This window comes from Salvia hispanica, chromosome 6, assembly GCF_023119035.1.
Source record: "Salvia hispanica cultivar TCC Black 2014 chromosome 6, UniMelb_Shisp_WGS_1.0, whole genome shotgun sequence".
Lineage (NCBI taxonomy): Eukaryota > Viridiplantae > Streptophyta > Magnoliopsida > Lamiales > Lamiaceae > Salvia > Salvia hispanica.
In genome coordinates, this window is record NC_062970.1 from 30,596,797 (window position 1) to 30,624,407 (window position 27,611).

At 36.7% G+C, this 27,611-nt stretch overlaps 4 protein-coding genes across 5 annotated transcripts; 2 read left to right on the forward strand and 2 right to left on the reverse strand.

Moving 5' to 3' along the window:
- The first annotated feature begins 835 nt into the window (after window positions 1-835).
- On the forward strand, window positions 836-10,223 carry LOC125193994 (serine/threonine-protein kinase VPS15). Its single transcript, XM_048091982.1, has 11 exons — window positions 836-1,325; window positions 1,775-1,897; window positions 1,997-2,042; window positions 2,121-2,281; window positions 2,977-3,056; window positions 3,832-3,937; window positions 4,157-4,333; window positions 4,412-7,567; window positions 8,006-8,253; window positions 8,337-8,436; window positions 9,738-10,223. Exons 1-11 carry the CDS (start codon window positions 1,053-1,055, stop codon window positions 9,912-9,914), a joined length of 4,647 nt encoding a protein of 1,548 aa, XP_047947939.1. The 5' UTR covers window positions 836-1,052; the 3' UTR covers window positions 9,915-10,223.
- Window positions 10,224-12,937: 2,714 nt separating this feature from the next.
- On the reverse strand, window positions 12,938-15,679 carry LOC125193412 (venom phosphodiesterase-like). Its single transcript, XM_048091196.1, has one exon. The coding sequence runs from the start codon at window positions 15,110-15,112 to the stop codon at window positions 13,670-13,672; it is 1,443 nt and encodes a 480-aa protein (XP_047947153.1). The 5' UTR covers window positions 15,113-15,679; the 3' UTR covers window positions 12,938-13,669.
- A 985-nt stretch (window positions 15,680-16,664) lies between these two features.
- LOC125193410 (receptor-like protein kinase HSL1) lies at window positions 16,665-20,108 on the reverse strand. Of its 2 annotated transcripts, XM_048091194.1 has the most exons (3): window positions 18,670-20,108; window positions 17,401-18,591; window positions 16,665-17,330 (listed from the first exon to the last, which is right to left on the reverse strand). In XM_048091194.1, the coding sequence occupies exons 1-3, from the start codon at window positions 20,009-20,011 to the stop codon at window positions 16,915-16,917; spliced, it is 2,949 nt and encodes a 982-aa protein (XP_047947151.1). In that variant the 5' UTR covers window positions 20,012-20,108; the 3' UTR covers window positions 16,665-16,914. The 2 variants fall into 2 exon arrangements, with proteins under 2 accessions (XP_047947151.1, XP_047947150.1); XM_048091193.1 differs by having other exon boundaries at window positions 17,401-20,108.
- Window positions 20,109-25,284: 5,176 nt separating this feature from the next.
- On the forward strand, window positions 25,285-27,297 carry LOC125193411 (uncharacterized tRNA/rRNA methyltransferase slr0955). The gene has a single exon (XM_048091195.1). It carries the CDS (start codon window positions 25,457-25,459, stop codon window positions 27,062-27,064), a length of 1,608 nt encoding a protein of 535 aa, XP_047947152.1. The 5' UTR covers window positions 25,285-25,456; the 3' UTR covers window positions 27,065-27,297.
- Window positions 27,298-27,611: the final 314 nt, after the last annotated feature.

Consider the following 27,611-nt stretch of genomic DNA (forward strand, 5'->3'; position numbering starts at 1 on the left):
CATTCACAAAATTACATTTTTAGCTAAAAAATACAATAAATCCCAAATTTAGTCCCCATTTTACTATGCTACCCTTCAGCCCTTGAGTGCTTATTTGTCTATATAGCTTGATTTGAGGAGTGAGTTAGAACACCAAACTTGTATTTTTTGAATCTTTGTATACTGTCTCAAAACAAATTATTAAATCTTTGTAGTGTTAGCATACAAAGATTTAATAATACAATGAAGATTTTTTACCCTAAAAAAATCACAACAGAATTACACAAAAATTCAAAAACCAAAAGTTTGGTGCTCTCAACTCACTCCTCAAATCAATCTAAATTCTAAATGGACAAATACTCCTCTTAAGGGCTAAAGGATAGAATAGTAAAAAACGAAACTGAATTTGGAATTCATAAAACTATTTAATTGAAAATGTGATTTTATAAATATTGGGTACTAAAAGATGCAAATCCACCTTCTAGAATTAGTTTTGTAGTTAAGTTTTTCAGTGTAACATATTTTTTTGTTAGGTTATAGGAAATATTAAGAAACAAAATGTGTAATACTAATTTTAAAGTTAGTGAAAGTTGTAATAATTTGGCGAAAGTGAATGACTTGAGGGACTAATGTCCATTTTCAGCTAATAAATAAGGAACGGGGATTGTGATTTTCAGGTGTTCGTGTTTAATTTGAACTTTAAATAATGTGACGTGAATAATAGGAGTACTACGAATATAGAGCTTATGATTCATGAAATATGGAGTTATTAAATGTTACAACCATTAATCAATACTCTTTCAAAAAACTCTTAGTAATTTAAAAATTGAAAATTGGTGGTGTGGTGATAACATTTCAGAAATAGGTATTGATCACAAAGAAAGCCCTCTTTGAATCTTGAACGGAAAACCAGATTTTGCCACAGCTCCAAATCCTACTCCCCCATCACAACCATGCCAATTCCTCCATTAATCCCCATCCCCAGCTTCTAAACCCCTACCTACATGCACTCTAATTCTCCCTAAACCAATCAATTTACCCACTGATAGAATCGGGAGCCCCGATCAAATTGGATGGGGAACAAGATCGCGCGGACGACGCAGGCCTCGGCCACGGAATACTATCTGCATGATTTGCCGTCTTCCTACAACTTGGTGCTCAAGGAAGTCCTCGGCAGGGACCGCTTTCTCAAGTCCATACTCTGCAAGCACGATGAGGGTTTGGTGCTCGTCAAGGTCTACTTCAAGCGCGGCGACTCAATTGATTTGCGAGACTATGAGCGCCGTCTCGTTCGCATTAGCGATATATTCTCCAAGCTCGATCACCCCCATGTCTGGCCCTTCCAGGTTACTTTCCCCCTTTTCACGCTCCACTTATCCGATTCTTTTACGCCTGGCTCTATAGGTATTTCTTGTTCATGTTCAGTTGTTGGTGATTTTGTGAATTCAGTTAGGTCAGATATGTAGGCAGTAAATTATTTCAGAAACAGACCTTAAAATTCTGCTGAATTTCCTCTTTAATTGTCAATTTATAAAGAGATTAGTTCGTAGCCAGTAGTGGGTGATATTGATAACACCATGCGACCCAAGTCTTACTGACTGTTAGATAAACTATAGGTGAATAAGTAAAGCATATCTCTCATTCTGGCTTTTAATTGATAAATGTGTGTTCTGCTCGGTGCTGATGGATAAATGAGGGTCTGTAGTCTTAGTTCATTGAATCTCATTCCTGCAGTCAGTGTCTCATTTTTGAAACTGTTTCATAAATTTCTTTCTTATTGAATTCATTTTTGCAGTTTTGGCTTGAAACAGATAAAGCTGCTTATTTGTTGAGGCAATACTTCTTTAACAATCTTCATGATCGGCTGAGTACTCGACCATTCCTTAGTCTTGTCGAAAAGAAATGGTTGGCTTTTCAGGTTCCTGTCTCCCTCTGTCGGTTAAATTATGATGATGCATTAGTGGAACCATACCTTAAAAAGTAGCAGGATATTAATTTTCACTTACTATTGTTGCAGTTGCTTTATGCCGTGAAACAGAGTCACGAGCATGGAGTGTGCCATGGTTAGATAAACACTTAACTTATTTTTATGTACCTGGAACGTATCTACTTCATCTTTAGCATATCTTAATGTATTGCAGGCGATATTAAGTGTGAGAATGTGTTGGTCACTTCCTGGAACTGGCTCTACCTTGCTGACTTTGCATCATTTAAGCCTACATATATCCCTTATGATGATCCCTCTGATTTTTCATTCTTCTTCGATACTGGGGGAAGAAGACGCTGTTATGTTGCACCTGAGGTGTGTGAAATTATGTATTCTCTAATTTTTTTTCTTTCCCATTTCTCATTTCTAATCATTATTTAACTTTGAAGGTGCAATCAATATTTGTATAAACCCTTTAATACCAGGAGCTATTGGTATGTCTAGGTATATGATAACATTTAGATCAGGAAATGTGTAAAATGCAATATGGATTGTTTTGCTAGGCAAGGATATTACATTCTCCTATGGTCTCTTTAGCACCCATCTTGTTAGTGAGGAGACACCAAGAGCTAATGTTAATTGAACGGGCAGGTAATTAGCAAGGACCAAGGATTTGTTCATATGAAATAACCTTTAGATTTGCATATAATGAGGATACAGTTGGATACACTCTGACCTTGTTGTATCTATCATATCTCAGCTTGCCATCCTATAGTTGTGATTCTGGAAACTTTTATAATAGACACTATTCAGGCTGTGGACATCGTTGTATAACTAAGTAATTACAATCCATGAATTGGACATCTCCTATCAATAACTAATGTGGATATTATTCATCCATATCATTTTCAGAATCTTCTATAACTATTTGCATTTTCAGTTATTTATCTTCGAAAAGGGGAATGGGTGATGGATGTCTTTTCAAAGATGACCCATTCCCTCCCTTCCCTCTAAAATTTCATCCTCTACACGTATGTGTGGTTATTGAATGTTGAATACTATATTTTCAGAGGTTCTATGAGCATGGTGGGGAGGCACAAGTCTCCCAAGATGCAAATTTGAAGCCATCAATGGATATTTTTTCTGTAGGGTAAGTATTGTGCCCATAAATCCATTATTGCTATGATAAAATTCGTGTAAACTTCTGTTATGGGATAAATCAACCACGAACATGAGCTTATATCAGACAGTGTATTAAGGATGGATAACAACACCCAACCTTTTCTGTTCCCTTTTCTTCTTAAAAATTGCCCAGGGACAGACTGCTAATAATATTCCTCTGTTTGTCAAATTCAGTTTGAGGACAGTGGTGGTGGCATTTTATGATTCAGTTTTGTTTCTTCTGTTAGTAGGACTACCTGTGTCAAACACATATCAGGAAATGTTCACCAAAATTGGCAAATTGGTTATTGCTTTACTAGTTTGCTTATCATCTCATGAATATATATGTTATGTTCTGCCATTTCATAACAGTGTCATAAGGAATTATAATTAATTTTCAGCAGCTGTTCTTTTGGCAGATGTATATGTGTTGTTGTTTTATTGAATAAAGTAGTGCCTCTCAACTGCAGAGAAATTGCAATTAGGATCTCATAAAATTACAGACCATCATGAACAGAAGTATATTGTAGTGAACAGACACTAACTTATTCATTTAATTTATACCCACTTATTTTCTTTGTCCCATCGAATAACCATCTTTTAGTTATAGGATTAATTGGTAAGGTTTAAAACTTACTGATGCTAACATCTTTAGAAATTTTGTTTTACCCTGTCAGTTGTCATGCATAACCCTGATATCTGCATATTCATGGAGCTTTAAGGTGTTTAACATCCAAGATTTGAAACATACAACTGTGTTTCAGGTGCGTGATTGCCGAGCTTTTTCTCGAAGGCCAACCCTTGTTTGAACTTTCCCAACTCCTTGCGTATCGAAGAGGACAATATGATCCTACCCAGCATCTTGAAAAGGTACCTCCTTATGCTGTGGGTGTATCCTTTTAAAGAACTTTGTTTTTTTTTTCGAATTGGTCTTTTCCTTCTCTATCTGATTGCTATTGAACTTCCCTTGGTATGCATATAATGTCTCATCTATAACTGAGCTCACTGAATCATTAGAATTTAACTTCTCTTCTGGTTTCCTGTAAATGTATTCTGCTGAGTGATTTCTTTGTTATTGCATGAATGAAGATTCCAGATTCAGGAATCCGTAAGATGATTCTTCATATGATTCAACTAGACCCAGAGTCAAGGTGCTCTGCTGAGAGCTACCTGCAGAACTACGCGGGTGTTGTGTTTCCATGTTTCTTCTCACCGTTTCTCCATAAGTTCTATTCCTTATTAAATCCTCTGAGTTGTGATGCAAGGGTAAGGAAATCATATTGATCTTTTCGTTTTTATACTTGCATAGTCGTTTTGTTTCAGTCAAGGTAATCGGTGCTGCAGGTTCTAGCATGCGAGACCTCTTTCCAAGAAATTCTTAGACAGATGCTTGGCAACAGGGCAGTTGAGGATGTGGTATCTGAAACAGAAACGTCTAATAATGATACAAGCCACTTGCCAGAACATATAAAACAAGGTTCCACTGGGGCAGATAAATCTTCGAATGAAAGAAAAGAAACCAAGAAGGGCATTACTCGTGATCGATTTGATCTCCTGGATAACATGAGTACCTTGCTAAGAAATGTGAAACTTAACAATGGGAATTTGAGCATGGACACAATGCAAGATAGTAGTGTGAAGACCATAGACTCTCAAAATCAGAAGAACCGCGGTTTACAATCTCCTGGTGAGGTCATTCAAAGTATCTCCAATAAATTCCAGCGGAGTCACCATCCTTTCCTGAAAAAGATCACAATGACTGATTTGAGCTCGTTGATATCAGATTTTAATAATCAATCAGATTCTTTTGGAATGCCTTTTCTGCCTCTACCTCAGGATATATTAAGCTGTGAGGGTATGGTTTTGATTGCTTCACTTCTATGTTCTTGCATTCGCAATGTCAAGGTCCCTTTTATAAGGAGGGCTGCTGTTTTACTGCTGAAGTCTTGTTCTTTGTACATTGACGATGAAGATCGACTGCAGCGTATCCTTCCCTATGTTATAGCTGTGCTTTCAGATCCAGCTGCCATTGTCCGTTGTGCAGCACTGGAGACTTTGTGTGACATTCTCCCGCTAGTCAGGGATTTTCCTCCAAGTGATGCCAAAATCTTTCCTGAGTATATTCTTCCTATGCTTTCCATGCTTCCTGATGATCCTGAGGAAAGTGTGAGGATTTGCTATGGCAGCAATATATCTAAACTGGCACTGACTGCTTATGGGTTCTTGATTCACTCAATAAGCCTGACCGAGGCTGGGGTTCTTAATGAGAATTCATCACGAAAATCATCACTGCCAGCCTCAGACTTTTATGGAGAGCCTCAGAGGCTGAATAATGACGCCCAGCTTGGACAGTTACGGAAATCTATTGCAGAGGTCATTCAAGAACTTGTGATGGGTCCAAAGCAAACACCAAACATAAGGAGAGCACTCCTGCAGGATATAGGCAATCTTTGTTGGTTTTTTGGCCAGAAGCAGAGTAATGATTTTTTGCTACCTATCCTCCCTGCTTTTCTCAATGATCGCGATGAACAGCTGAGAACTGTATTTTATGGGCAAATAATATATGTCTGTTTCTTTGTGGGCCAACGGAGTGTAGAGGAATACCTTTTACCGTATATTGAGCAAGCGCTTATTGATAGCACGGAATCCGTGATCGTCAATGCATTGGATTGCCTGGCCATTCTTTGTAGAAGTGGTTTCTTGAGGAAGAGGGTACTGCTTGAGATGATTGAGCGTGCTTTCCCTTTGCTATGTTATCCAAGTAAGTGGGTCAGGAGAGCAGCTGTTACATTTATTGCGGCTAGTAGTGAGAACCTTGGTGCGGTAGATTCTTATGTATTTCTGGTCCCAGTTATACGCCCTTTCTTGCGCAGACAACCAGCATCTTTAGCCTCGGTAAAAGCTCTTCTTGGGTGTCTGAAGCCGCCTGTCTCAAGAGAGGTATACCATCAGGTTTTAGAAAATGCCAGAAGTTCAGACATGCTGGAGAGACAGAGAAAGATTTGGTACAATGCATCATCACAGTCTAGAAAATCTGAAGCCATAGACTTACTTCAGAGAACTGCCAAGGAGCTGGATCCAATTAAATGTATGTCTGACAGACAAAATGACTTTGGACATCATAGCTTTACTAGCACATCTGCCGAACAGTTTGATTCCTCTAAGTTAGATGATAATGAAAGCAGGTTCAAAGCTATGGGAAATTTAATGCAAAACTCTTTGAGCCAAGAAGAAGCCCATGACCGTGGTGCCTCAGAAAAATCTCAGCTCTCTGGATTTATGTCTCCCCAAATGAGCTGTATGAACAGCTTCATTGATAAATCAGCAGAAAGCGTACCTCTATACCAGTTTAAGTTTGATCACAGGCGGACATCAACCAATGCTCCAGCTGTTTCTGATGCTTCGTTACCATATAATTCCTTAGGTTTCAGTACTTCTTCTCTGCCTTGGATGGATCCAGTAAATAAATCATTTAGTTTAGCAAGTACAATACCTCCTCCTAAGCTTGTTTCAGGATCAGTGTATGTTGGTAATGGTCCTGCACAATTGAGAAGGGTTGTACATGAAGTAGATGATAGGGAAACTGATGAAACAGCTTTTGTGGGTAACAAATTTCATGAAACAGGAGTTCCTGACAGAATAAAAGGGGGTTCCCTCACCATTGGGGATAACTCGGTTGAGGCAACAGAATCGACATCCTTAGCATGGTCATCAACTATTCCTGATTCAGGATGGAGACCTCGCGGGGTGTTAGTTGCTCACTTGCAAGAGCACAGATCTGCCGTCAATGATATTTCTATTTCAATGGACCAGCAATTTTTTGTGAGTGCTTCTGAAGATTCTACTGTAAAGATATGGGATTGCAAGAAACTGGAGAAGGATATCTCATTTCGGTCTAGACTAACCTATTCTCTAGGTGGAAGTCGTGCAATGTGTGTTGCGGTGCTTCAAGGTACTACTCAAATTGTTGTTGGGGCAAGTGATGGGATGATGCATATGTTTTCTGTTGATCACATCTCCAGAGGGCTTGGAAATGTGGTTGAAAATTATTCAGGTATAACTGATGTCAAGAAAACTGGTTTTGGAGAAGGTGCTATACTTAGCCTTTTGAATTATTCTGCTGATGGTAATACTAGCCAAATGATTCTATATAGCACTCAGAACTGTGGGGTCCATCTATGGGACACAAGAACAAATTCAAACAGTTGGAATACCAAAGTTTCTCCAGAGGAGGGTTATATATCTTCTCTTGTGGCAGACCCTTGCGGTAATTGGTTTGTATCTGGATCATCAAGGGGTGTACTTACTTTGTGGGATCTTAGATTCTGCATACCTGTTAACTCATGGCAATATTCTCTTCCATGCCCCATTGAAAAGATGTGTCTTTTTGTTCCTCCTTCCGGTACCCCCTTATCTGTTGCGACAAGGCCACTTGTTTATGTTGCAGCTGGGTGTAATGAGGTCTCTCTTTGGAATGCTGAAAATGGAAGCTGTCACCAGGTATACTAGATTCTAATCTTTTCTCCAGTGTAGCTTTCCGTTATGTTCAGTATTAAGTAGTAGTATTAAGTTTCGAAATAAGTGAGTCAAGTGACTACTGTATCATCTGATCTTTCTCTCGAGTGAGTAGTGGATTTCTTTTGTTTGATGGCCATGATTTTGAGCAAATGTAAGCCAAATACTAAATCATGGGTTCTAGCTTTAGAATATGATAATCTTATTTATAAATTTGAACTGAAATTGTATAATTTAATTGATCTAGTTATTTTAAACAATTAAGAAAAGCATCCAGTGTGAAAGCTTAGTTACTGCTATTTTACTGGATACTGATAGCAAGGATTAGACTATTAATACTGGAAGATGATGTCCTAAAGTTTGTCTTGTGGCTGACAACTATGACTGCCTGGTCTTGATGAAATTATTCTTTTGATTTTGCAGATTTTGAGAGCAGCAAACCTTGAATCTGATGCTGAGAATTCTGAGTCACCTTGGGCCTTGGCCAGACCATCTTCGAAGACTAACTCTAAATCAGAGATAAGGCGAAGTACAAACTCAAAGTACAGGGTTGATGAACTGAATGAGCCCTCAATTCGTGTTCCTGGTATCCGTGCATTGCTCCCGTTACCTGGTGGAGATTTATTGACTGGTGGAACTGATTTGAAAATTCGTCGTTGGGACCATTTCAGGTACTCAATATTGCTTAATTTTGAGAGGTTCAGGTTTTTGTTAAAAAATTTCCATTTATTGATATTCACACTTATATTTTCAGCCCTGAACGCACGTATTGTGTATGTGGACCATCTATTAAAGGCGTTGGAAATGATGATTTCTATGAGACAAAATCTAGTTTTGGAGTGCAAGTCGTGCAGGTATTTCAGATTGATGGGCTAAGATTTTGCTCCTTACTTTGCTGCTTGTGATGTGTTAGGATATACTCCCTCAGTCCCGCAGTTAGTGGCCTATACAAATTAGGCACATAGGATAAGAAAGTTGTGTTTCGTGCATGAGGTAGTAGGTGCTGACTAACTTTTTGTGTAAAAAGTTTTCTTTTCTGGACTAGGTCACTTATAGTGGGACAACCCAATACGTATAAAATCCATTTATAGCGGGACTGAAGGAATAGTGTTTAGAAGTACTACTTGCCTGGAGTTCTGACTTATGAGAAAAATAAGCAACAAGATTATACAGTCACCTAATTATTTTAAATTTTATTTTTCTTAGCATATCTTCCTTTGCGTTCAGAAATCCTGTTTGGATGAGCACTTAAGTACAATACGATTGTGAATTTGTGATTCTTTTAGCCTCTATTTCTACTTTGACAAGAACATTTACTCCATACGAATCAAATAGGCCTGTTAGAGACCTTTCTCTTGCGTCATTTTCAACTAATAGTCATGCTTAGGTAATGGAATGAGTTAACACAATGCCTTGATTTACCAAATGAGTTATCCTGATCTCGTGTATGTTTCCAGTCACACATGCACACAGACACAAATGTATGTATCACACCTCCAAGTTTCTCCTGTTGCTTTATTTTTAAGATCAACACTCCCTGGTATACTATCTTTGTGCATGTAATCACAGAAACTGGGTAGGATCTGTGTGGAATGACATGCTAGAAACTTTTTTTCGTCTATAACCTCTATAATATATTCTGCTCATTTCTTCTTTAGATCTTTTAGTAATCCTTGGCGCTACATAAAATAGGTCGATGTTACCACGTGATGCAACTTAAAATCTGCTGTTTTTTTGGTAGGGGTGAACACCATGATTTTTTATTCCCTTTTTTCGGAGGAAGTTTACAAAGGAAATTATTCAGAGATTTTGTGTCTTGCTTTATAGGCTGCTTTTGTCCATTTTAAACTCAATAGTATTACAATTTTCACAACCACAATCTTTCATCATGTACTTACCGAATTCAGAATTCAGAAATTCAGAAATTCAAAGTTTTCGTTGGTTATTATGATTTTGATGGCTCCCATTTGTTGTACTTAAACATTGACAGAATGATTGTAGGGAGATTATGCATTCTCATACTCATGAGATATTCATGCCTTTTATGTACTACAATTTGACTAACTCTGAAAGTGGTTGCTGATGATAAATGTGTAACTGTGTTATCTGCCTGATATCTGTGTGAAGCTTAATATTTAGTCGCTGTTTTGAGCAGGAAGCAAAAAGACGACCGCTAGCAACGAGGTTGACTGGAAAAGCAATTCTTGCTGCTGCGGCTACTGATTCTGCTGGGTGTCACCATGACTCAGTACTCTCTCTGGCGTCTGTGAGATTGAACCAGAGACTTCTGATATCAAGCAGTAGAGATGGAGCTATAAAGGTGTGGAAGTGAGGAGGAGCCTTTTTCACCTCTAATTTGTTGTACATATTTATATATAATAGACACAAGGTGTAGATGATTTTTTAGGGCTGATCGTTTGTTATTTATGTTCCATTTCTTGTATAGTTGTAATTATGGTTTAGTGTTAAGAGAAAAATTCTTTTAGATGGCTAAAGTTAGTTACTGAATTTGGAAGATTTTTTTCTGAATCTGGCCAGAAGAAGATGAGCTGTTTGCGCTTATCTGGAAAAAAACAAACTGTGTTCATAATTCAATTATGACTCATTAATAGTATTCAATTAAATATATTGGATATACAAATGTACTTATCTATATTTTGAAATCCAACATTCTCTGTATAAAATATCCCTTGTACACAGACAGATGCATATTCAGAAAGAGAAATACGTCGCTAGAACTATTATTTTGTACTCCTTCCGTTCCATTGAAGATGACTCACTTTCCTTTTTGATTTGTCCCAATCAAGATGACTAATTACTTAAAATGGAAATTCCTTCATCTCTATTTTATTCCCTCTCTCTTACTTTACTCTCTCTACTTAACACATAAAATAAAGTTGCATAAAATTCCGTACCGCCCAAGGAAGGGGTCATCTTCCTTGGGACGGAGGGAGTACTATGTAACAAAAGTCAACGCATATGCAATTATGCTTTGCTTTCATTATAACTTTATAAAATTTATTGCCACTTTGATATATGGGTTGTGAAAAATGTTTTAAATCAAGAGATTATATAAAATTTAAGTTTTTTCTAATAATATTTTAGATTATTAAAGATTGCCAATTGTAATTAAAAATGACATGGTGATAATAAAGATTTGAAAAATCGACGCCATTATAGCAACACATTGAATAAATAGGATTTAGTCGATTAAGAAGAGATATTTTGGTCAACAACATTATAGCAACTAGGGATGAGTAGCTACAGTATATCCTACTGAAATCACCATATCGTAAATTCAGTATATGAAAAAAAAATCATATCTCTACTTTACCAAAATTTTCGGTATACCTTATTTTAGATATGACGAAATTCCATATTGATACTGTACCTTATTTTCAGTACTGTACTTTTGCGGTATACCTGACTTATAACATCAATGAAAATAGATAATTTGATTTTTTATATATTATTTATATTTTATAATTCTAAAAATATATTAAATATATTTTATTCATAATTATATTTATATTTCACAATAGAATTTAAAAATACATAAAATATATTTTATATAATTATATTTATATATTACGACATATACCTTAATTTACAGTATATACCCAATTTTAGTATGCAACGGTATACCGCGTTATATAAAAATTCATACTGTTACCTTACCGAAATCTTTCAGTAAGGTATCATACTGTACCGAAAATTACGGTATACCAAAAATTCGATATTTTCAGTACAATAAGGCAAGTATTTTGGTATTTTCCCCAATCCAAATAGCAACACATTAGAGCCTTATGCTAATTACAAGAATAACACTTACATATATAAAGGTGTATTAGCATATGGCGCCTAATATCACGAAACTTTTTAAAAGTTTATTTTGTCACACAGAACTTTTAACTTGACATATAATATCACGAACTTATATAGTTGGTGCATTTTTATCATCGGCCACAAAACCTGATTACATTAAAATGAGATAGATAATCATATCTGCATTCTAGGGACTTTGTAATCACATAATTATATCAGTGATAACCTTATCCGACATGTGGTGATGGTAAGTGAAATGTAGTCGGATTTTGTTGCCGATGATAATAATGGAACAACTATTTAAGTTCATGATATTATATGCCTAGTTGAAAGTAGAATATATTTCATTTATCCATAAATTAAATGTCTCATTTTGCCATTTTGGGGTATCCACAATCTAAATTCTCATTTACTTTTATTTTTTATTTTAGGTAAGTGGACCTCACCATTAAATCACATCCACATTTTTATTAAACCAATACTCCATTTGATCTCCATTAAATGTGTCATATTTGACCAATGGGGGATTTAAAGAAATTATTTGATTTTATGAAGGAAAGTGAGTTAAAAAGTTTGTAGAATATGGACTATATTTTTATATAGAGTAATAGTTTAAAATAATTGTGAGTCAAAGCGAGATAAGACATTTATTGGATCGTCAAAATAAGAAAATATAGGATATTTAATGGGGTCCGAAGGGAGTATATACAACTGTGGTCCATATTTCACTAACTCATTTTCTTAATTTTATTCACAAAAATTTCTTAAAATTTGTGTTAAATCAAAATTTAACTATAAATGATGAATAAAGTATAGAATTTAGTCTATTTAAAAGACAGTTTCTAGTGAGCACAAAGTGAACAAAAATGAGAACAAAGGGTAATTTATGGATTCAAATGAAGGATAAAAATATAAACTTTTAAAGTACAAAGAAAAAAAAAAGAAATCAAATTTCAAAACGGCAGCCATTTTATTGAGAAGTTAGTTGGTTGGATTTGGATCCTCTGCTTTGCAAAGCATAGCAAGGTTTGTATGATGTTCCACACTGTACATTATTCGAATAAAAAAAGATTAATATATAGTATATAATATGGTGTTGAACATCATAGTACAGCAGGGAATCTAAAACCATTGTCCAAAAACATCTCTCTTTTTTTTTTCTACTTTATTTCACTTCTAAAAATACGTGTCCAAAACAAATGTCTCACGTGTAATGGGATGGTTACTTTATTATTTTAGTTCATTTCGAAGTTCCTAACACTTAGTTCTAAATTCGTTTCCAAGTTTAGAATTGCTATAAGGACTTGTTGTAGTTAGTTAAATTGTTATTTGTGTTTGATTTTGTTTTTCGTTATGAAGACTATTTAAAAGTGGGATGCAAAAACACCTCATTCTCATTATAACAGCAGCATCAACTCTTACTTCACCATAATCAATGTTTGCATCCAAAATCAAATACTATAAGTCCGAAAAAGGTTTAGTATCGACTTGAAATATTGTTCTGCGATATACATAAAGAATACAAGTATATAGCGATAATGCGCTATCTATATTAAAAAATAATAGGGAGGCTATACAACCAAATGAAGTAAAGCTTTCTGCATGATATACAGCAACTACTAATGCATACAATACAAACTCAGTTTTCAGACATTACAATTTTGATCAAGTAGATGAATGTATCTGCAAAAGGCATCATCACTTGTAAGAATTAGTATCAAACCTATGGCATTGATCAGAAAATCACTGATCAGAAGTAATCCAAACTGCTTTTGAAGCAAAGCACAATCTTCGCCCGTTGCTGTAGAGCTTCGTATCATTTTTCAGATTGCTATATCACTTCAGCAAGTATAAAAAAAACTATACTTCAAAAGTGCTGCCGTGGCTGAGGACCGTCAAGTGACAATATGGCATGACATGAGTCAAGCATCTTAGATCGAACAACAAAATCTGAAGTCAGACCCGAGGATTATTGATACAATGCCACCAAATATTTTTTGAATATCTTCTACAGGCACTGCACATTATGAATAATAACCACCTTAGTATTTCATAAGCTTCACACTTGTCCAGCTCTGCAAACAAAAAAAACTAACCTAACCTAACCCAACCCAACCCGTATCTCTCTCTTAGAAAAACTCCATTCTATAACTTGAATCAGCAGCCATTCCCCATAACGAACACTACTCATCACTGCACATGGCATGATTTGCCATGATACAGCCAATCTACTTCATTGAACACAAGAGATGACTAATGATCTCAGTGGATAGGCAGAAGAACACTCGAGGGAAGTGACATTGTTCCATTATTTGGAGCTCCATCAATGTTCAAAATGCTTGTAACCAAATTGTATATCTCAACATTCTCAAACGAGGGAACCTTCCTCCCCCTACCAAAACGAGGTCCATGAGAAATGAAAACACTCCTCATGGAGAAGATTGCATTGTCATATCCATGCGATCCTCCACATTCTTGCCTCTTCAACCTCGTCTGCTCCACCTTAAACCCTTCATCAACCAACCCTATAACTGGAGAGATACGATCACTATCTGCATAATGCAGTCTCCTAGGCAGATCCTCCTTGAGATAAACCCTCAAATACTCACCATTCCCAACACTCCCCGACTTCAAAGCCTCATTCATCTTCGCCACAACTTCCTTAGGCGAATGGTCAGATGGCGGGCGGATGGCAAGCAACGGGCTATACGACTGAATCCAATCCTTGGGTATCCCAAGATCATCAAGGTATATCAGCTTCTTATCACATGTCCCAACCATCCCATGATCACCAACCAAAATGATATTCACATCATCAAAAACCCCCCTCTTTTCTAAACCACTAATCAACCTCCCAATCATGTTGTCAACCCTAGAAATCGCCTCTGTGATCTTCGGATCATCGGAACCGACCTTATGGCCCTGATGATCGGGATCCTCGAAATACAATGTCATAAACGAAGGAATTTCACTAATGTTCAAATCAAAGTATTTCAAAACAGTATCAACTCTATCTTCATAAGGCACAGAGCTATTATAAATCATGCAGTATTCATTAGAACAGTTCCAAGAGCCCTTGACTACCTCAGAGCCAGGCCAAAAATAGGTTGATGCTTTCAAGCCACGATTCGCCAAAGTCTCCCACAGAGGCTCACCGAGCCACCACTTTGGCTCGTGGCTGGACATCGTGAAGAAGTCGCCGGTGGAGGGATCGGTGAAGAAATTGTTGACGATTCCGTGATAAGCAGGGTACAATCCTGTGACAATTGAGTAATGGTTTGGGAAAGTAAGGGTTGGGAACACAGGAATCAAACCTAGGTCAGCTTCAGTTCCGTTCTCGATCAATCTACGGATGTGGGGCGTATCGGTCTTGAATTGGTATCCGAATCGGAATCCATCCATTGAAATTAGTAAAACGACTGGGCTCTTGAGCTTTGCGAGCGGCCTGGCCACCTCCCGCGGCGGATTAGAGGCGGAGTGGAAGAAGAGGAATGCGAAGACGGCGGCGGCGGCGAGAGCAGTGCAGGTGGAGAGGAAGAGGGAGATGATGATGGGGGTAATGGAGGCCGGTTTAGGGTTTGGATTTGAGGGGCAAGAGTCTGAGGTGGAGAGTGGTAGAAGAGCTGCGTCGGGAAGTTCGCCTTCTTCATTTGCAGCTGATTCGTTGGCTTTTGGAGTGAGGATCGGTACGGATTCAGATACCATTTCCAATTGATTTTATGGAAATGGAAGCCTTGTGGAGATTGGGGGTGATTTTAATCAGATGAAGTTGGTAGCTTTGGATCAAAATTGGAGATTTGAAGATTATTTGGGAGAGTGGTGAATGAGAAACGAGGGGAAGTTTGTTAAATGATGAATTATTGAAGAATGAGAGATATGAGTTGTGGAGGCGTGAGAATGGAAGGTCGTTGAGATGAAGGTGTCAAAGAAGGTGGAGTGGCAGTTTGTCTTCCGAATTAAGGAAGGTTTAATTAATACTGGAAGTGGCCCAGTGCTATTTTGCTGGATCCTGATAGCCAGGATCAGACTATTAATACTGGAAGATGATGTCCTAAAGTTTGTCTTGTGGCTGACAACTATGACTACCTGGTCTTGATGAAACTATTCTTTTGATTTTGCAGATCTTGAGAGCAGAGCAAACCTTGAATGACTGAATCTGATGCTGAGAATCTATTCTGTGAGTTGTAGCTTTCGAATACAACATTCTTGACTGTAGGAGTTAACATTCATAGTTCTTTGATGAAAAGATATGTCTGCCTAAACATGAATAGAGAGGACACATTCATACAATTGCAGTCAAACGCAAAATAAATCTGGAAGACAAGGGTGCCCATATTTATTAAAGAAATTTCTCCTTTGGACCACCATTGGACTGTATCATAATTCTGAAATCATGATGAAATTTAAGCCTCGTCGAAGCGGAAGAAAACCGACCCCCCAATTTCTTCCAGGTAATTAATCCCGTTCCATCCATTATAGAAGTATTTGGACTGCAAAAGCAACAGCGAGTTGTAGAAAATTCTTGTGCAATTCCAACTATTAGCTTTTCAGCCACCGTGAAATATCTCTAGTTTAGGCAAACGTATTATGATGTTTTTCTTGATTTTTGATTAGTTATCAGTGTATAATGTGTGTGATATCAGCTCATCTATGGCTCTGTGTAGTCCTGGTCTCCCATTAACCCAAAATGGAGATGCTGAATTGAATACATTGAGGAAATCAATGGTATGTTGTGTTTTGTTCTGGTTATGATTTGTTTGTCACTCACAAAATTTGTGGCCATTGTAGTTTTGGCTATATTTTATTGTAGATTAATGTATCAGGTTCACGAGGCTCAAAATGACAATGTCCGTCTAAGGATTCAACACGCAAGGAATTATGCAGTTTCCCAGGCGCAGAAAGATGGTTGCACTGGAAACTTTAAAGTATTATCTTGTTCCTGTGATTCCAACTTGTGATGGATGAGACTTCTGTTGTATCCTAGTAAGACTCCTCCTAGAGTGGAAGTACGCCCAAATCAAGTTTTTTATCTGTATATTGTAGTATTCTATACAGTATCTTATGTTGTAGAATCTGCTAACTAGATATCTTGAATATTAGCTTGAATACTAGTTGGCCTAATTCAATACTATTAGGTTATGTTTCCAAATTAAATTCTGCCATAGGAATTCTGTGCAGAAAATTTTAAGATGACAATATATAACACAAATCTGACTTTTGTGTTTCAGTTAATCAGATGATATATAACATACAGGCGTGCAATACTGAAACACTTTATTAATATATAGTTGTAATTAATAGGTAACTGTGACAACCAAAAATGAAAATAGGAAAGGGTGAAAACTTGCACTCTTGGTACAATGACATCATATCTACTGTTCTATTCCTATTTCTTTCTACTAGCTTATAACGATTTTACTACATCTGAATATCCAGCATAACTCCTGCTAATTCATATGAAGATTACTAGTAAAGATGTATAAATGTAGATCTCATCTAACTCATCATCATACGGAAGTGAAAACACTTTGATCAGATTGAAAGCAGGTATCTGGGTGAGAACTTTGGAGGAGAGGAACAACATCATATTCGTTACCATTTGTCTTGTCACTGATGGGCTGGCATCGAAGTAAGATTTGCAGAACGTCCTTCATTGCAGGTCTGCTGGAAGGGAATGTGCTGGTACAGATCAATCCAAGCTTCAGTATAGTGTTTATGTCTTCCAAGTAGAGTGGATCCTTTATATCCTCATCCACAATGTCAAGTATTGGTTTGCCGTGTTGAATGTGACGCCATGCCCACTCAGCAAGGGACGAACTCTCGTCTCCGTAATGACCCTCTTTTCCAGTTATCAATTCAAGAAGGATCACACCAAAACTGTACACATCAATCTTCTCACTGACTCTTCTTGTTTGAGCATATTCTGAAATATGTGGTTAATAAGTCCAGGGAATCAAATGATATTCAGAAAATCATACTAATATAATACTTACCTGGAGCCATATATCCAAAGGAGCCGGCTACTACCGACATGGTATTAGGTTCTCCGTGCTTGATCAAGTTTCTTGCTAGTCCAAAATCTGCAATCTTTGCATTGAATTTAGAATCTAACAGGATGTTGCTTGATTTCACATCTCGATGGATAATTGGCGGTGAGCAGTGATGATGCATATAGGTGAGCCCGTGAGCAGCTCCAATTGCAATCTGCAGCCTCTTGGGCCAGTCCAGGACAACATGGCCCGAGATGTTGTGTAATCTGTTTCTGCTATGAAGCCATGTATCCAGACTGTGGTTCTCCATATACTCGTAGACGAGAAGCTTTGAGGTCTCGCTCGAAATGCAGCAAAGTAGTTTCACTATGTTAGAGTGCCGAATAGTGCCCAGTATCCGAATTTCAGCTAGGAATTGTTTCTCATCTAACTTGACATTGTCCCAGATCCTCTTAACAGCCACATATTCTCCTGAGCGACTTATGGGGACACGGAATACTTTCCCAGATCCTCCACTTCCAATTTGATTCTCGTCTCTCAAGCTTGACAATATGATTGCTTCTGTGAAATTTAGCCTTTGGAATGAAGTGAGCTTCCAAGTTGAGCTTGAAACCTGCTTTCTCTTTCTGTAACTTCTGCAGGCATACATTGTGTAAAGAGAGACTGCTAGGAAGGCCACTGCAGCGGTGCTAGAGACTGCAGCAATGAGTCCAGAAGGGAACTTGTTGGATTTCCTAGTTTCAGCACCGCAAGTGCTGAGGCCCAATGATACGATATTGGAACAGAGTCCTGAGTTGTTCAGAAAGCTGCCTTGAAAAGCTCCATTTTCAAACGATCTTGGGATTCTTCCCGACAGCTTATTTGAGGAGACATTGAGAAAAGTTACCATTGAAGAGCCAAATTCAGGGGGAATTTGGCCTGAAAAAGCATTTTCTGACAAGTCCAAGGAGTTGAGATTCGGCAACCGGCCCATTGTTGCAGGAATTTCTCCAGAGAGTTGATTTCTACTGAGATCCAGCGTTGTGAGAGATTTCCATGAGACTATATTTGAAGGCAGGGGACCAGAAAGTTGATTACCGTCTAGCAAAAGAACTGTCAGAGATGCAAGAGCAGTCAATGCTTGTGGTATTGCACCGCTTAATAAATTGTTACTTGCCTTCATCACGCTCAAATTCTCCCAAGAAGATATGCTTGCTGGAATTGAACCCAAAAAACGGTTGTTTATCAGCTCGAGCAATCCAACTTTAGAGCCTAGTTTGTGTGGTAGCTCACCAGAAAACAAGTTGTTGCTTATCATCAGCTCAGTTAGATTCTCTGATGTCCATAAACCATCAGGGATTCTACCAGAGAGCTTGTTGTCATGAATTCGCACTACCTCCAGACTGCTGCAATCACCAAGAGAATCTGGCAGCCCACCTGTCAGTTTGTTATCAAAGAGAACCACCCCCCTAAGGACCTTATTTTCACACAGATATTTAGGCACTTCACCTTCAAATTGGTTTTCAGATACCTCAAATGTTTTCATTTTCGAGTACCTCCCAAACTCCGGTGGTAACACACCTGACAGATTGTTGGTGAACAGCTTGATATCTACAATTTGTGGCAACGTGGCTATGCTTGCTGGTACCTCGCCGGACAATTGGTTGAAATTCAAAGCTAAACCGGTAAGGCTTGTTAACTTCCCAAACTCAACTGGGATTGTCCCATTAAGAGTGTTTTTGGAAACATCAAGAATCTGCAACTTTGGGGCTTCGACACTCTGAGGAAGGGGTCCAGATAACCTGTTGTTGTAAAGGTACATGAAAGTTAAATTCTTGAGAAGAAAGAGGCTGCCAGGAATGCCACCGGTTAAGTGATTTGTATTTAAATCTAAAGACTCCAAGGCGGACATATTCCCAATGCCATCAGGGATTTCTCCGATCACGTTGGCTTCGGTCATCCACAGATTCCGCAGTTTCTTCAGCTTAGCGAAGCTGTGTGGAATGGACTGCAGTGAAAAAGTGTTATAGCTCAGAGACAGCTCCTCCAGATTTGAGAGGTTGCCTATATCTGGTGGGAAGGAGCCATTGAACAAGTTTGCTGTCATCTGAAGAGACCTGAGGTTCAGCAGTCTCCCTATGGCTGGAGGGATGTCCCCGGTGAAGTTGTTGAACGACAAGATCAACACCTGGAGTTGCGGAGAAAGACGATCCAAGTCATCAGGTATTGTTCCAATGAAATAGTTGTTAGAGAGGTCCAAGTATTGAAGCTTGGAGCAGTTGTAGAGGACAGTGGGGAAATGTCCTGGGATGTAGTTGAGTTGGAGATCGATGTAGGTGAGGTTGTTGAGGTCACATATCGACAGCGGGATTGCCTCCGTGATGCTTCCGTTTTGTATCACGAGTCCCGTGACTGAGCCGCTCGTGCATGTGATCTCCGGCCACTTGCAGTGGTCGGACGACGGTGTCCAGTGGCTGAGGGAGGGGGGATTGGACCATTGCTGTTTGAGTCCGAGGAGGATGTTTTTGTCTTGGTTAGGATGGTTGTTTTGTGAGATACCATTGTAAGGCAGGCTGAGAAATAGGATGATGATGAGGAATCCATGTTTGATCATGTTGCTGGATGAAGCATGCATGATACAGTCCTCTCTCTATTTTGGTTCAAGGAAAGTGGAAGAGAGTTGTAAATTGTAATGTGAAAGTATGAAGCAGAGAGGAAGCTGTAAATGAAGACCAGAGCCAGCTGACTTTGAAAATTCCGTTGCTATTTCAGCTACGTTTCCCAATTTCAGATTATTCCATTCGTTTTTTTCGATTGATTTCATTTTATATATTTTAATTGCAGATTAGTATTTTTTCGAACTGGTTGCAAAAATTTACTCCATGCAAGTGATTATGTTTACACTAATGAGATTGTAATTAGATCTTCATGAATAAAAAAAATAATTTCTAATTGGGGATCAAATAGTGCTTTTGTATATTCACCAAAGAAATTGCACACGTCAACTTTATTCTATTTGACCAGACTCGTTGAGCAAACTCATTAATATATTGGAGATTTAGCTTAAACTCTTAGGAGTACTATAAAAATGTAAATTAAAAATAATTTATTTATTATCAAATACTACTATCAAGCATTACATATTTGCATCGGGGAATGACAGTTAACTAACAAATTAATTTACGTAAAGTAAAAGTACTACTCTCTATCTCTCTCTCCTATTTTATATTCTTTCATACTTTTTTTTCTCTATTTAACCTTTAACATCAATTTATTAAATTCCATCTACAAAAGAAATGCATTATATAGCTTGAAACGGAAGGAGTTATATAAAATATTTATAGATAATAATTGTATCACGTTCTCAGTAAAAAGACTCTAAAGTTTCTATTTTTAAAAAATTGACTAAAATGGAAAGAGTTGCTATTTTCTAAATACAGAGATAGTAGTAAGTTTTACTCTCTCCATTCCGTATTAATTGTCCATTTTAGTTCCGGCACGAGTTCTAAGTAATGAAAAGAAAAGTGAATTAAAAAAGTTAATGGAATATGGAACTCACTTTTGTATGAAGTATTAGTTTTATAATAAAATGTTAGTGAAATGAGTTAGTGGAGACCTACTTATCATTAATGGTAAAAAGTGAAAGCGGACAATTAATGAAGGACGTACGAAAATAGCAAAAGTGGATAATTAATTGGGGATGAAAGGAGTAGTAACTTTTATGACTTGTACTCAATTTCATAACTTTAAAACTAGATAATTAAATCATAACTTTTGGAAACCGATACTATATTTTAAAATTTCATCTAATTTAATCCCAGAATTGAAACTTGTTCAATTTAGTCCCATATTTGAAATACTTCATTTTGGCCCACCGAATAATTTGACTGTCCATGAAATACTATGTTCAAAGTATATGAAAAGATAAAAGACATAGTACTTGCGTTTGTGGAGTAAGAATAGAATTCAATTCTACTGAACTTTTCATGCTATTCCCCATATTTCTGAAGATAATAGTATCATGGATTGGAGAGCGAGGGAGTAATTTTTTTAGTCAAATGTGAAGAAGGTAAGTTGCCTAAGTTGAATGTGAATGGAGATAAATAAACTAATCAGTCTAACACTAACAAAATATAATGGACGACTTTGACTGGTGTAATATGTTGCGCACGTCTCTTCTGCTGACTAATTTGTGATGCTGTGTTTATCGTTCTCAGCATTTGACATTTTCTGCTGTGTTTATCGACTATCGTTTATTTTAATGCACAAATTTATTTACTTTTATATTTTTCATTTGACTTGAATTTATATAGTGCTAATAAATTTTGAAATTAGCTCATCAATTTGATATAACACACTTTGAGATAGTGATAAAATGTAATGGCGTGTAGTGGCATAACACACGAGTGCAGAAATAATCTATTAAAAAGTAGTACTACTAACTTATTACTAGTTGAAGCGAGATTTTACATAATTATGGCATTGACGTAACACTCGTCTATACATTTTACTCAGCCGTAATTTCTGTACGACTTAGATATATTTTCACAAATATTAAAATCTATACAATATATAAAAGAGGAGTTTTGGGGGCATTTAGAGAAATATTCTTTTAAAATAAATATTATTATTTAAATAAAACTAATTTTTAATAAATATTTATCTGCTATTGATACGGTTATTTAATGGTTAAATTAGTTGATAATTATTTGAAGTTAGTGGGGAGTTATTTAAAATTAATAGGGAGGTAATTACATATAGTAATTTATCTACATCTACCGACATATCACATTCATCTACCGACATATCACATTCATGGAGAAGGATCCCCTGCTATGGTTAAAACCACAGCACCTCATGCTGTGCAATAAAACGCAGTAGTTTCCTAATGAAACGACAGCAACAACATTTAATACTCCCTCCGTCCCGGCTAAGATGACACATTCCTTAGCCGGCACGGGTGGAAAAAAGTGGTTGTGTGTGTTAATTGGAGAGAGAAAAGGTGGGTGAAAGTATTAAAATAGAGAGAGAAAGAAAAGTGAATATTTTAATAGGGGTGGAAAAAAGTGGTTGTGTGTGTTAATTGGAGAGAGAAAGTTTCCAAAAAAGGAAAACGTGTCATCTTAAGCGGGACGGAGGGAGTATTTAACTACTCCATATTCAATCATCCCACTACCACCCCCACCCCCCACCCCCTTACCCCCCTATCCCTACCGGCCTACCCCACGTTTTCTTTTAAACATTGTTGTTTGGATGTAAATTCATTTAATCTCCACTGAACCTTATTCTTTTAATTATTTGGTAGGAAACTTGGCATGAACTATTTCTATTAATTCATTTACTTTTTTAGGTAATGAATTGTATTGAATTCTTTTCATATTTTTATTTTTAATTATATTTCTTATTGAATTCATTCACATTAATTTATTTTTTGTTACACTAAAAATGCCATTGAATTCTTTGTAATTATTTTCTTAATATCTCGTATTTATTAATTATTTTTATAAATTTATTGTATCATGATTAAGTTTCAATAACATGCATTCGATTCAAAAGTAAGTAACTTTTTGGCTAGACATTTTAATTTTTTTCATTTTGATAACTAAATTTAAAGTATTTTTTATTAAATAAACAAATAAAAATATACCATAAAAAAGAATAAAAATATTAAGGAAAAGAATTACATTTCTGTTAAACCACAGTATACACTTTTTTTTCTTTTAATATTTTTTTGGGAACATCTTTTGTATTTTTAATAACAAAATCTACTTTAAATATCAAAATGACTAATAACTAAAAAATTAGAAAAAATAAAATACTACTGTATAACATAGAAATCATGATACAAAATTAAAGAATTATGTAGATGCTCAAACAAAATATAAATGGATTAAAAGAAAACGTGGGGTAGGGCCGTAGGGGGTGGCTGGGTGGGGGTAGTGGGATGATTGAATATTAAATGTTGTATTAGGAAATACTGCGTTTTGTTGAACAGCATGAGGTGCTGTGGTTTTAACCACAGCAGGGATCCTTCTCCCACATTCATGGGCTTTTCCAAATGGGAGAGCATTTGACTTGAAACAAGGGAACTTATCTCTCAGGAGTGGGTCGAATGCAAAGCATTGAATCTTGAGACAAAGCCTTTCTTTTCCATGGGAAGTAAAGATTCAACTTGAAGATGTCATTGAAGCTCAACAGTTTAATAGAGATACTCTCGGTGCCATATTTGATGTGGCAAAGGAGATGAGAATTTTGACTCTTTCGTTCTATTGAACCGGCATTTGCATGCCAATAATCTCTTCATTCTATTCTGTTAGTATTGATTTTAAATTTTAATTCTTATGATTTTCATTTTCATTCGGATTTTATAGGTTCCAATGAGGAAAAAATGATGAATAATTATCCATTGTGTTTAATTCTTTATTGTGCTAAAATTTTATCTTCCTACTCTATCATTAATTATCCATTGTGTTTAATTATTTATTGTGATAGAATTTTATCTTTCCTACTCCATGATTAATTATCCATTGTGTTTAATTTTTTATTGTGATAGAATTTTATTTTCCTACTCTATGAAATGTTTAAACATTATATTATGTGATTTGTTTCAAATTTATTATGCTTCAATATTAATTTGTATAGATTTTTTGATCCTCATATAATCAAAATTGTCACTCATATTGTTCATTGTTAATATTGATTCTAATTTTATTTAATTAATTTAAAATTGAAAATCAATGTATTAAAAATATATTTATCTGTGCATAGCACAGGCGTAATACTAGTACTATATAATAGTATTGTTTTCAAACATAACTTATTTATAGCTCGTATATTACACTCTAAGTCTAATCTTCATAAATATTAATAATTTATTTTATTAAAAGAATATTTTTTAGATTAAGTTAAAAAATGAATTACAATTCGAGACATTATAACGAAATACTCCATCCATCCACGTTTTAAAGTCCCAATTTGACACAGTGCAAGGTTTTAAGAAATACGAAGAAAAATAGATTGAAAAGTTAGTGGAATATAAGTCTCATTTTATATATTAATTTTATAATAGAATATGAATATAATGAGTTAGTAGAAAGTAATGTCCATTTAAAAAAAAAAAAAAGTAAACATGAATATTATTTTGTGGACGACCAAAATAACAAATATAAATATCAAATTATTATTTAGTCTGTTTCGAAAGACTCCTTTTAATAAGCATGAATCACGAGAATTCTCATATCATTTGATTTTATTCAGGGATTCAGTGATTTTTCTATCATTTTTTACAGTCAATCTTGGAAAAGAATTTACCATAGACAAATCAACTTCTTTTTTTTATGGAGTGTTGATCTTTCATCTTCGCATAAAATGAGAAAGTGATTCGGCCAAATCCATCATTTATCGCACACTAATTCTCAACGAGAAAATTAGTCAAAGTTAATTATTTGTTTCAAGGAAAACAGAAAAATAAAATACAATCCAGTTTCATCGCAAGAAAAAAATTATAATCCATTTTCAACGAGAAAATTAGTCAAATGTTTTTTAAGATTAAAAATAGAATGTCCAAACCACTCCTCAAACAACAAGTAAAGAAAAACAGAATCATATACAAGAATTTACACTCTAAAAAAGTTGGCAACATGATGCAATTAGGACAAAGTCAATAGTAAATTCATATTTTAATGTGTATATGAATTACTACTATTTTATTAAAATTGATCTCTTTTTTAACGTGCAAATTAAAGAATTTGGATATGTTCGGTTTCAAGATTGGATCATCATAAATGGGTTGGGCCGTTGGGCTTGTGTCTCCGGTTAATAATGTTTTGATGTATTTTTAAATCACCAAGGCACCCAACGACATCGTTTCACTGGTTCTTGCAGTTTTGGCACTGAAAGAAGGATAAACCCCTTCCACGATTCAGAGAGGCTTAAACCCACCGTCAAGGTATCTCTTTACATTAAATTATATGCTTTCGATTTCTCACTTCTTCGTTTCACCTCCTCCTATCCGAATCGATTTTTTAATTTGACGGTTTAATCCATAGTCGTACTAAATAACTTCCATAAACTAGTAACCATGTCCAAGCCTGCAGCGATTCCATTAGCATTTAGGATTTCTTCGCGGCCGACACAGTTTCTTTGTCAGCTTAAAGCTCCAAAGCCCGTCTCTGTATTTGGTGGTTGCCATTTAATTCTTGGGTCGAGTAAAAGAAGACCTCTGGAGAAGTTTCTATCTGTTGGACCCAGAAATTGTGTGAGAAATCGTTTCCTCAACTGTTCACTGTCTGGAGGGAGGAGTTTTTCGAGTTCAAGCTTAAACAATGCGGCTGAAACAAGTGAAAAGCCCCTTCCTTGGTTAGCTGCGTCCGAGGAAAGAGGGGCTCGTCGAAAGGTTGTGAAAAATGGGGCAAGCAAAGGGGCTAAGTCTTCGTGGGAGGAGTCGGCGGAGAAGTTCTTAAAAGGAGGGGCTTCCACGGCAGAGAATGTCGAAATGCCAAAGTTAGATAGGAAGAGAAATGGATTTAGAGGTGGTACTTCCACGGAGGATAATGCTGAAAGGCCACAGTTAGAGAACAGGAGAAATGGATTCAGGAATAGAAGTAGTGGTTATGTCAAGTACGAGGATGAAGAGGAGGAGGGGGAGGCTGAGGTCGAGAATGATTCTAGGTGGTATAACATTAGGAAGAGGTATGCCAACTATGATGAAGCAAGGCCAGCACTTGAGAGACCGGAAGTCAGGAGATGGAACAGAGAAGAAAGTTTTGGTAGAAAGACGTGGAAAGAAGCTAAGGAGTCTACAATGCCAAGAATAGTGGGAGAAGGTGTGTATGGAGTTGGTCCTGTTTTGGCTGCTCTTTCAGCTGGTCGGAGAGAATTCTATGCGTTGTATGTTCAGGAAGGGTTGGACTTAAGTAGTAATAATAGGAAGAAAAAGGATAAGAAGGGGTTTGAGAAAATCTTGAAGATGGCAGACAGAATCGGACTAAGCACAAACGAGCTGTCCAAGCATGATCTCAACATGGTTGTCGATAATAGGCCTCATCAGGGTTTGGTTCTCGATGCGTCTCCCTTGGAAATGGTTGGTATAAAGGAGTTGGATGCGGTCTCTACAGAGGGAGAGAAGGGCCCTCTTTGGTTGGCATTGGATGAAGTTACTGACCCTCAGAATCTTGGGGCAATCATCCGCTCTGCTTACTTTTTTGGAGCTGCTGGAGTGGTGTTGTGTGCTAAGAACTCGGCTCCTTTGAGTGGTGTTGTGAGCAAAGCCAGTGCTGGTTCGCTTGAACTAATGGAACTTAGATCTTGTAGGAATATGATGCAGTTCTTGACATCCTCAGCTGGAAACGGTTGGCGGGTTCTTGGAGGTGCAGTTTCTCAAAGAGCTATTCCTTTGGATGAAGTTGTTCCTGGTGCACCAACGATACTCGTTCTAGGAAGTGAGGGAACTGGTTTGAGGCCATTGGTGGAAAGATCGTGCACTCAGTTAATTAGGATTCCTGGAAATTTACCAGTTGATCTGATGCCGACAGGAGATGAGGATGTGGAAAATGCTGAGAGTCCTCAAGAATTGACCTCCTTCTTGGCAGTGGAAAGCTTGAATGTAAGTGTTGCAGCTGGTGTTCTGCTCAATCACCTAACAGGAAGCGGCTACAACAGTCATACATGCGAAAGCAATTTATCATAATCGAATGAGATGTTCCAGTAATCAATTGAGCTTGGGTCTGGTTTGAGGTTAGATAAATGTATGCTGATCGTCCAACACAGTATTCCTTTTTCTCTCCAGATAGAGGCCAAAAATATGTTAATCTGGCTATTATTATGATAGCATGTTACTTTTAAAAATTTTGTTGCTGTTTTCATGTGACAAAAGTGTTTTGCTGATTTTCTGCATCATTCTAGTGAATCACTATTATGAGACCTCGTGAGTTTCCATAAGCAGAAGCATATCATGTGCATGAGCATGATACGAGGAAGTTTGGGTTGAATTGAAGATATCATCTTGAAAAATTGGGTAGCGGTCCTAATTCTTTCCCATCAGGCAATTATTGGAAGAAATTGAGTAGTCATTCATAGAATCCCATCATTAAAAGACCCTATTGCTTTATGGAAGATGGATGGATGTGGATTGTGGGCATTAAATATGTTGTTGCTTCAATATAAAAAGACATTTTCTTTTCCCCTTTTCTTACACCTACATAATATGTGATCCAAAATACATGCTTTTTTTACGT

Coding starts and splice junctions, on each gene's coding strand:
- LOC125193994 (XM_048091982.1), top strand. CDS start 1,053: ATGGGGAACAAGATCGCGCGGACGACGCAGGCCTCGGCCACGGAATAC. Junction 2,043..2,120: donor CGAGCATGGAGTGTGCCATG/GTTAGATAAACA, acceptor AATGTATTGCAG/GCGATATTAAGTGTGAGAAT. Junction 8,437..9,737: donor TTGGAGTGCAAGTCGTGCAG/GTATTTCAGATT, acceptor TGTTTTGAGCAG/GAAGCAAAAAGACGACCGCT.
- LOC125193412 (XM_048091196.1), bottom strand. CDS start 15,112: ATGGTATCTGAATCCGTACCGATCCTCACTCCAAAAGCCAACGAATCA.
- LOC125193411 (XM_048091195.1), top strand. CDS start 25,457: ATGTCCAAGCCTGCAGCGATTCCATTAGCATTTAGGATTTCTTCGCGG.
- LOC125193410 (XM_048091193.1), bottom strand. CDS start 20,011: ATGCATGCTTCATCCAGCAACATGATCAAACATGGATTCCTCATCATC. Junction 17,331..17,400: donor CTTTGGATATATGGCTCCAG/GTAAGTATTATA, acceptor CACATATTTCAG/AATATGCTCAAACAAGAAGA.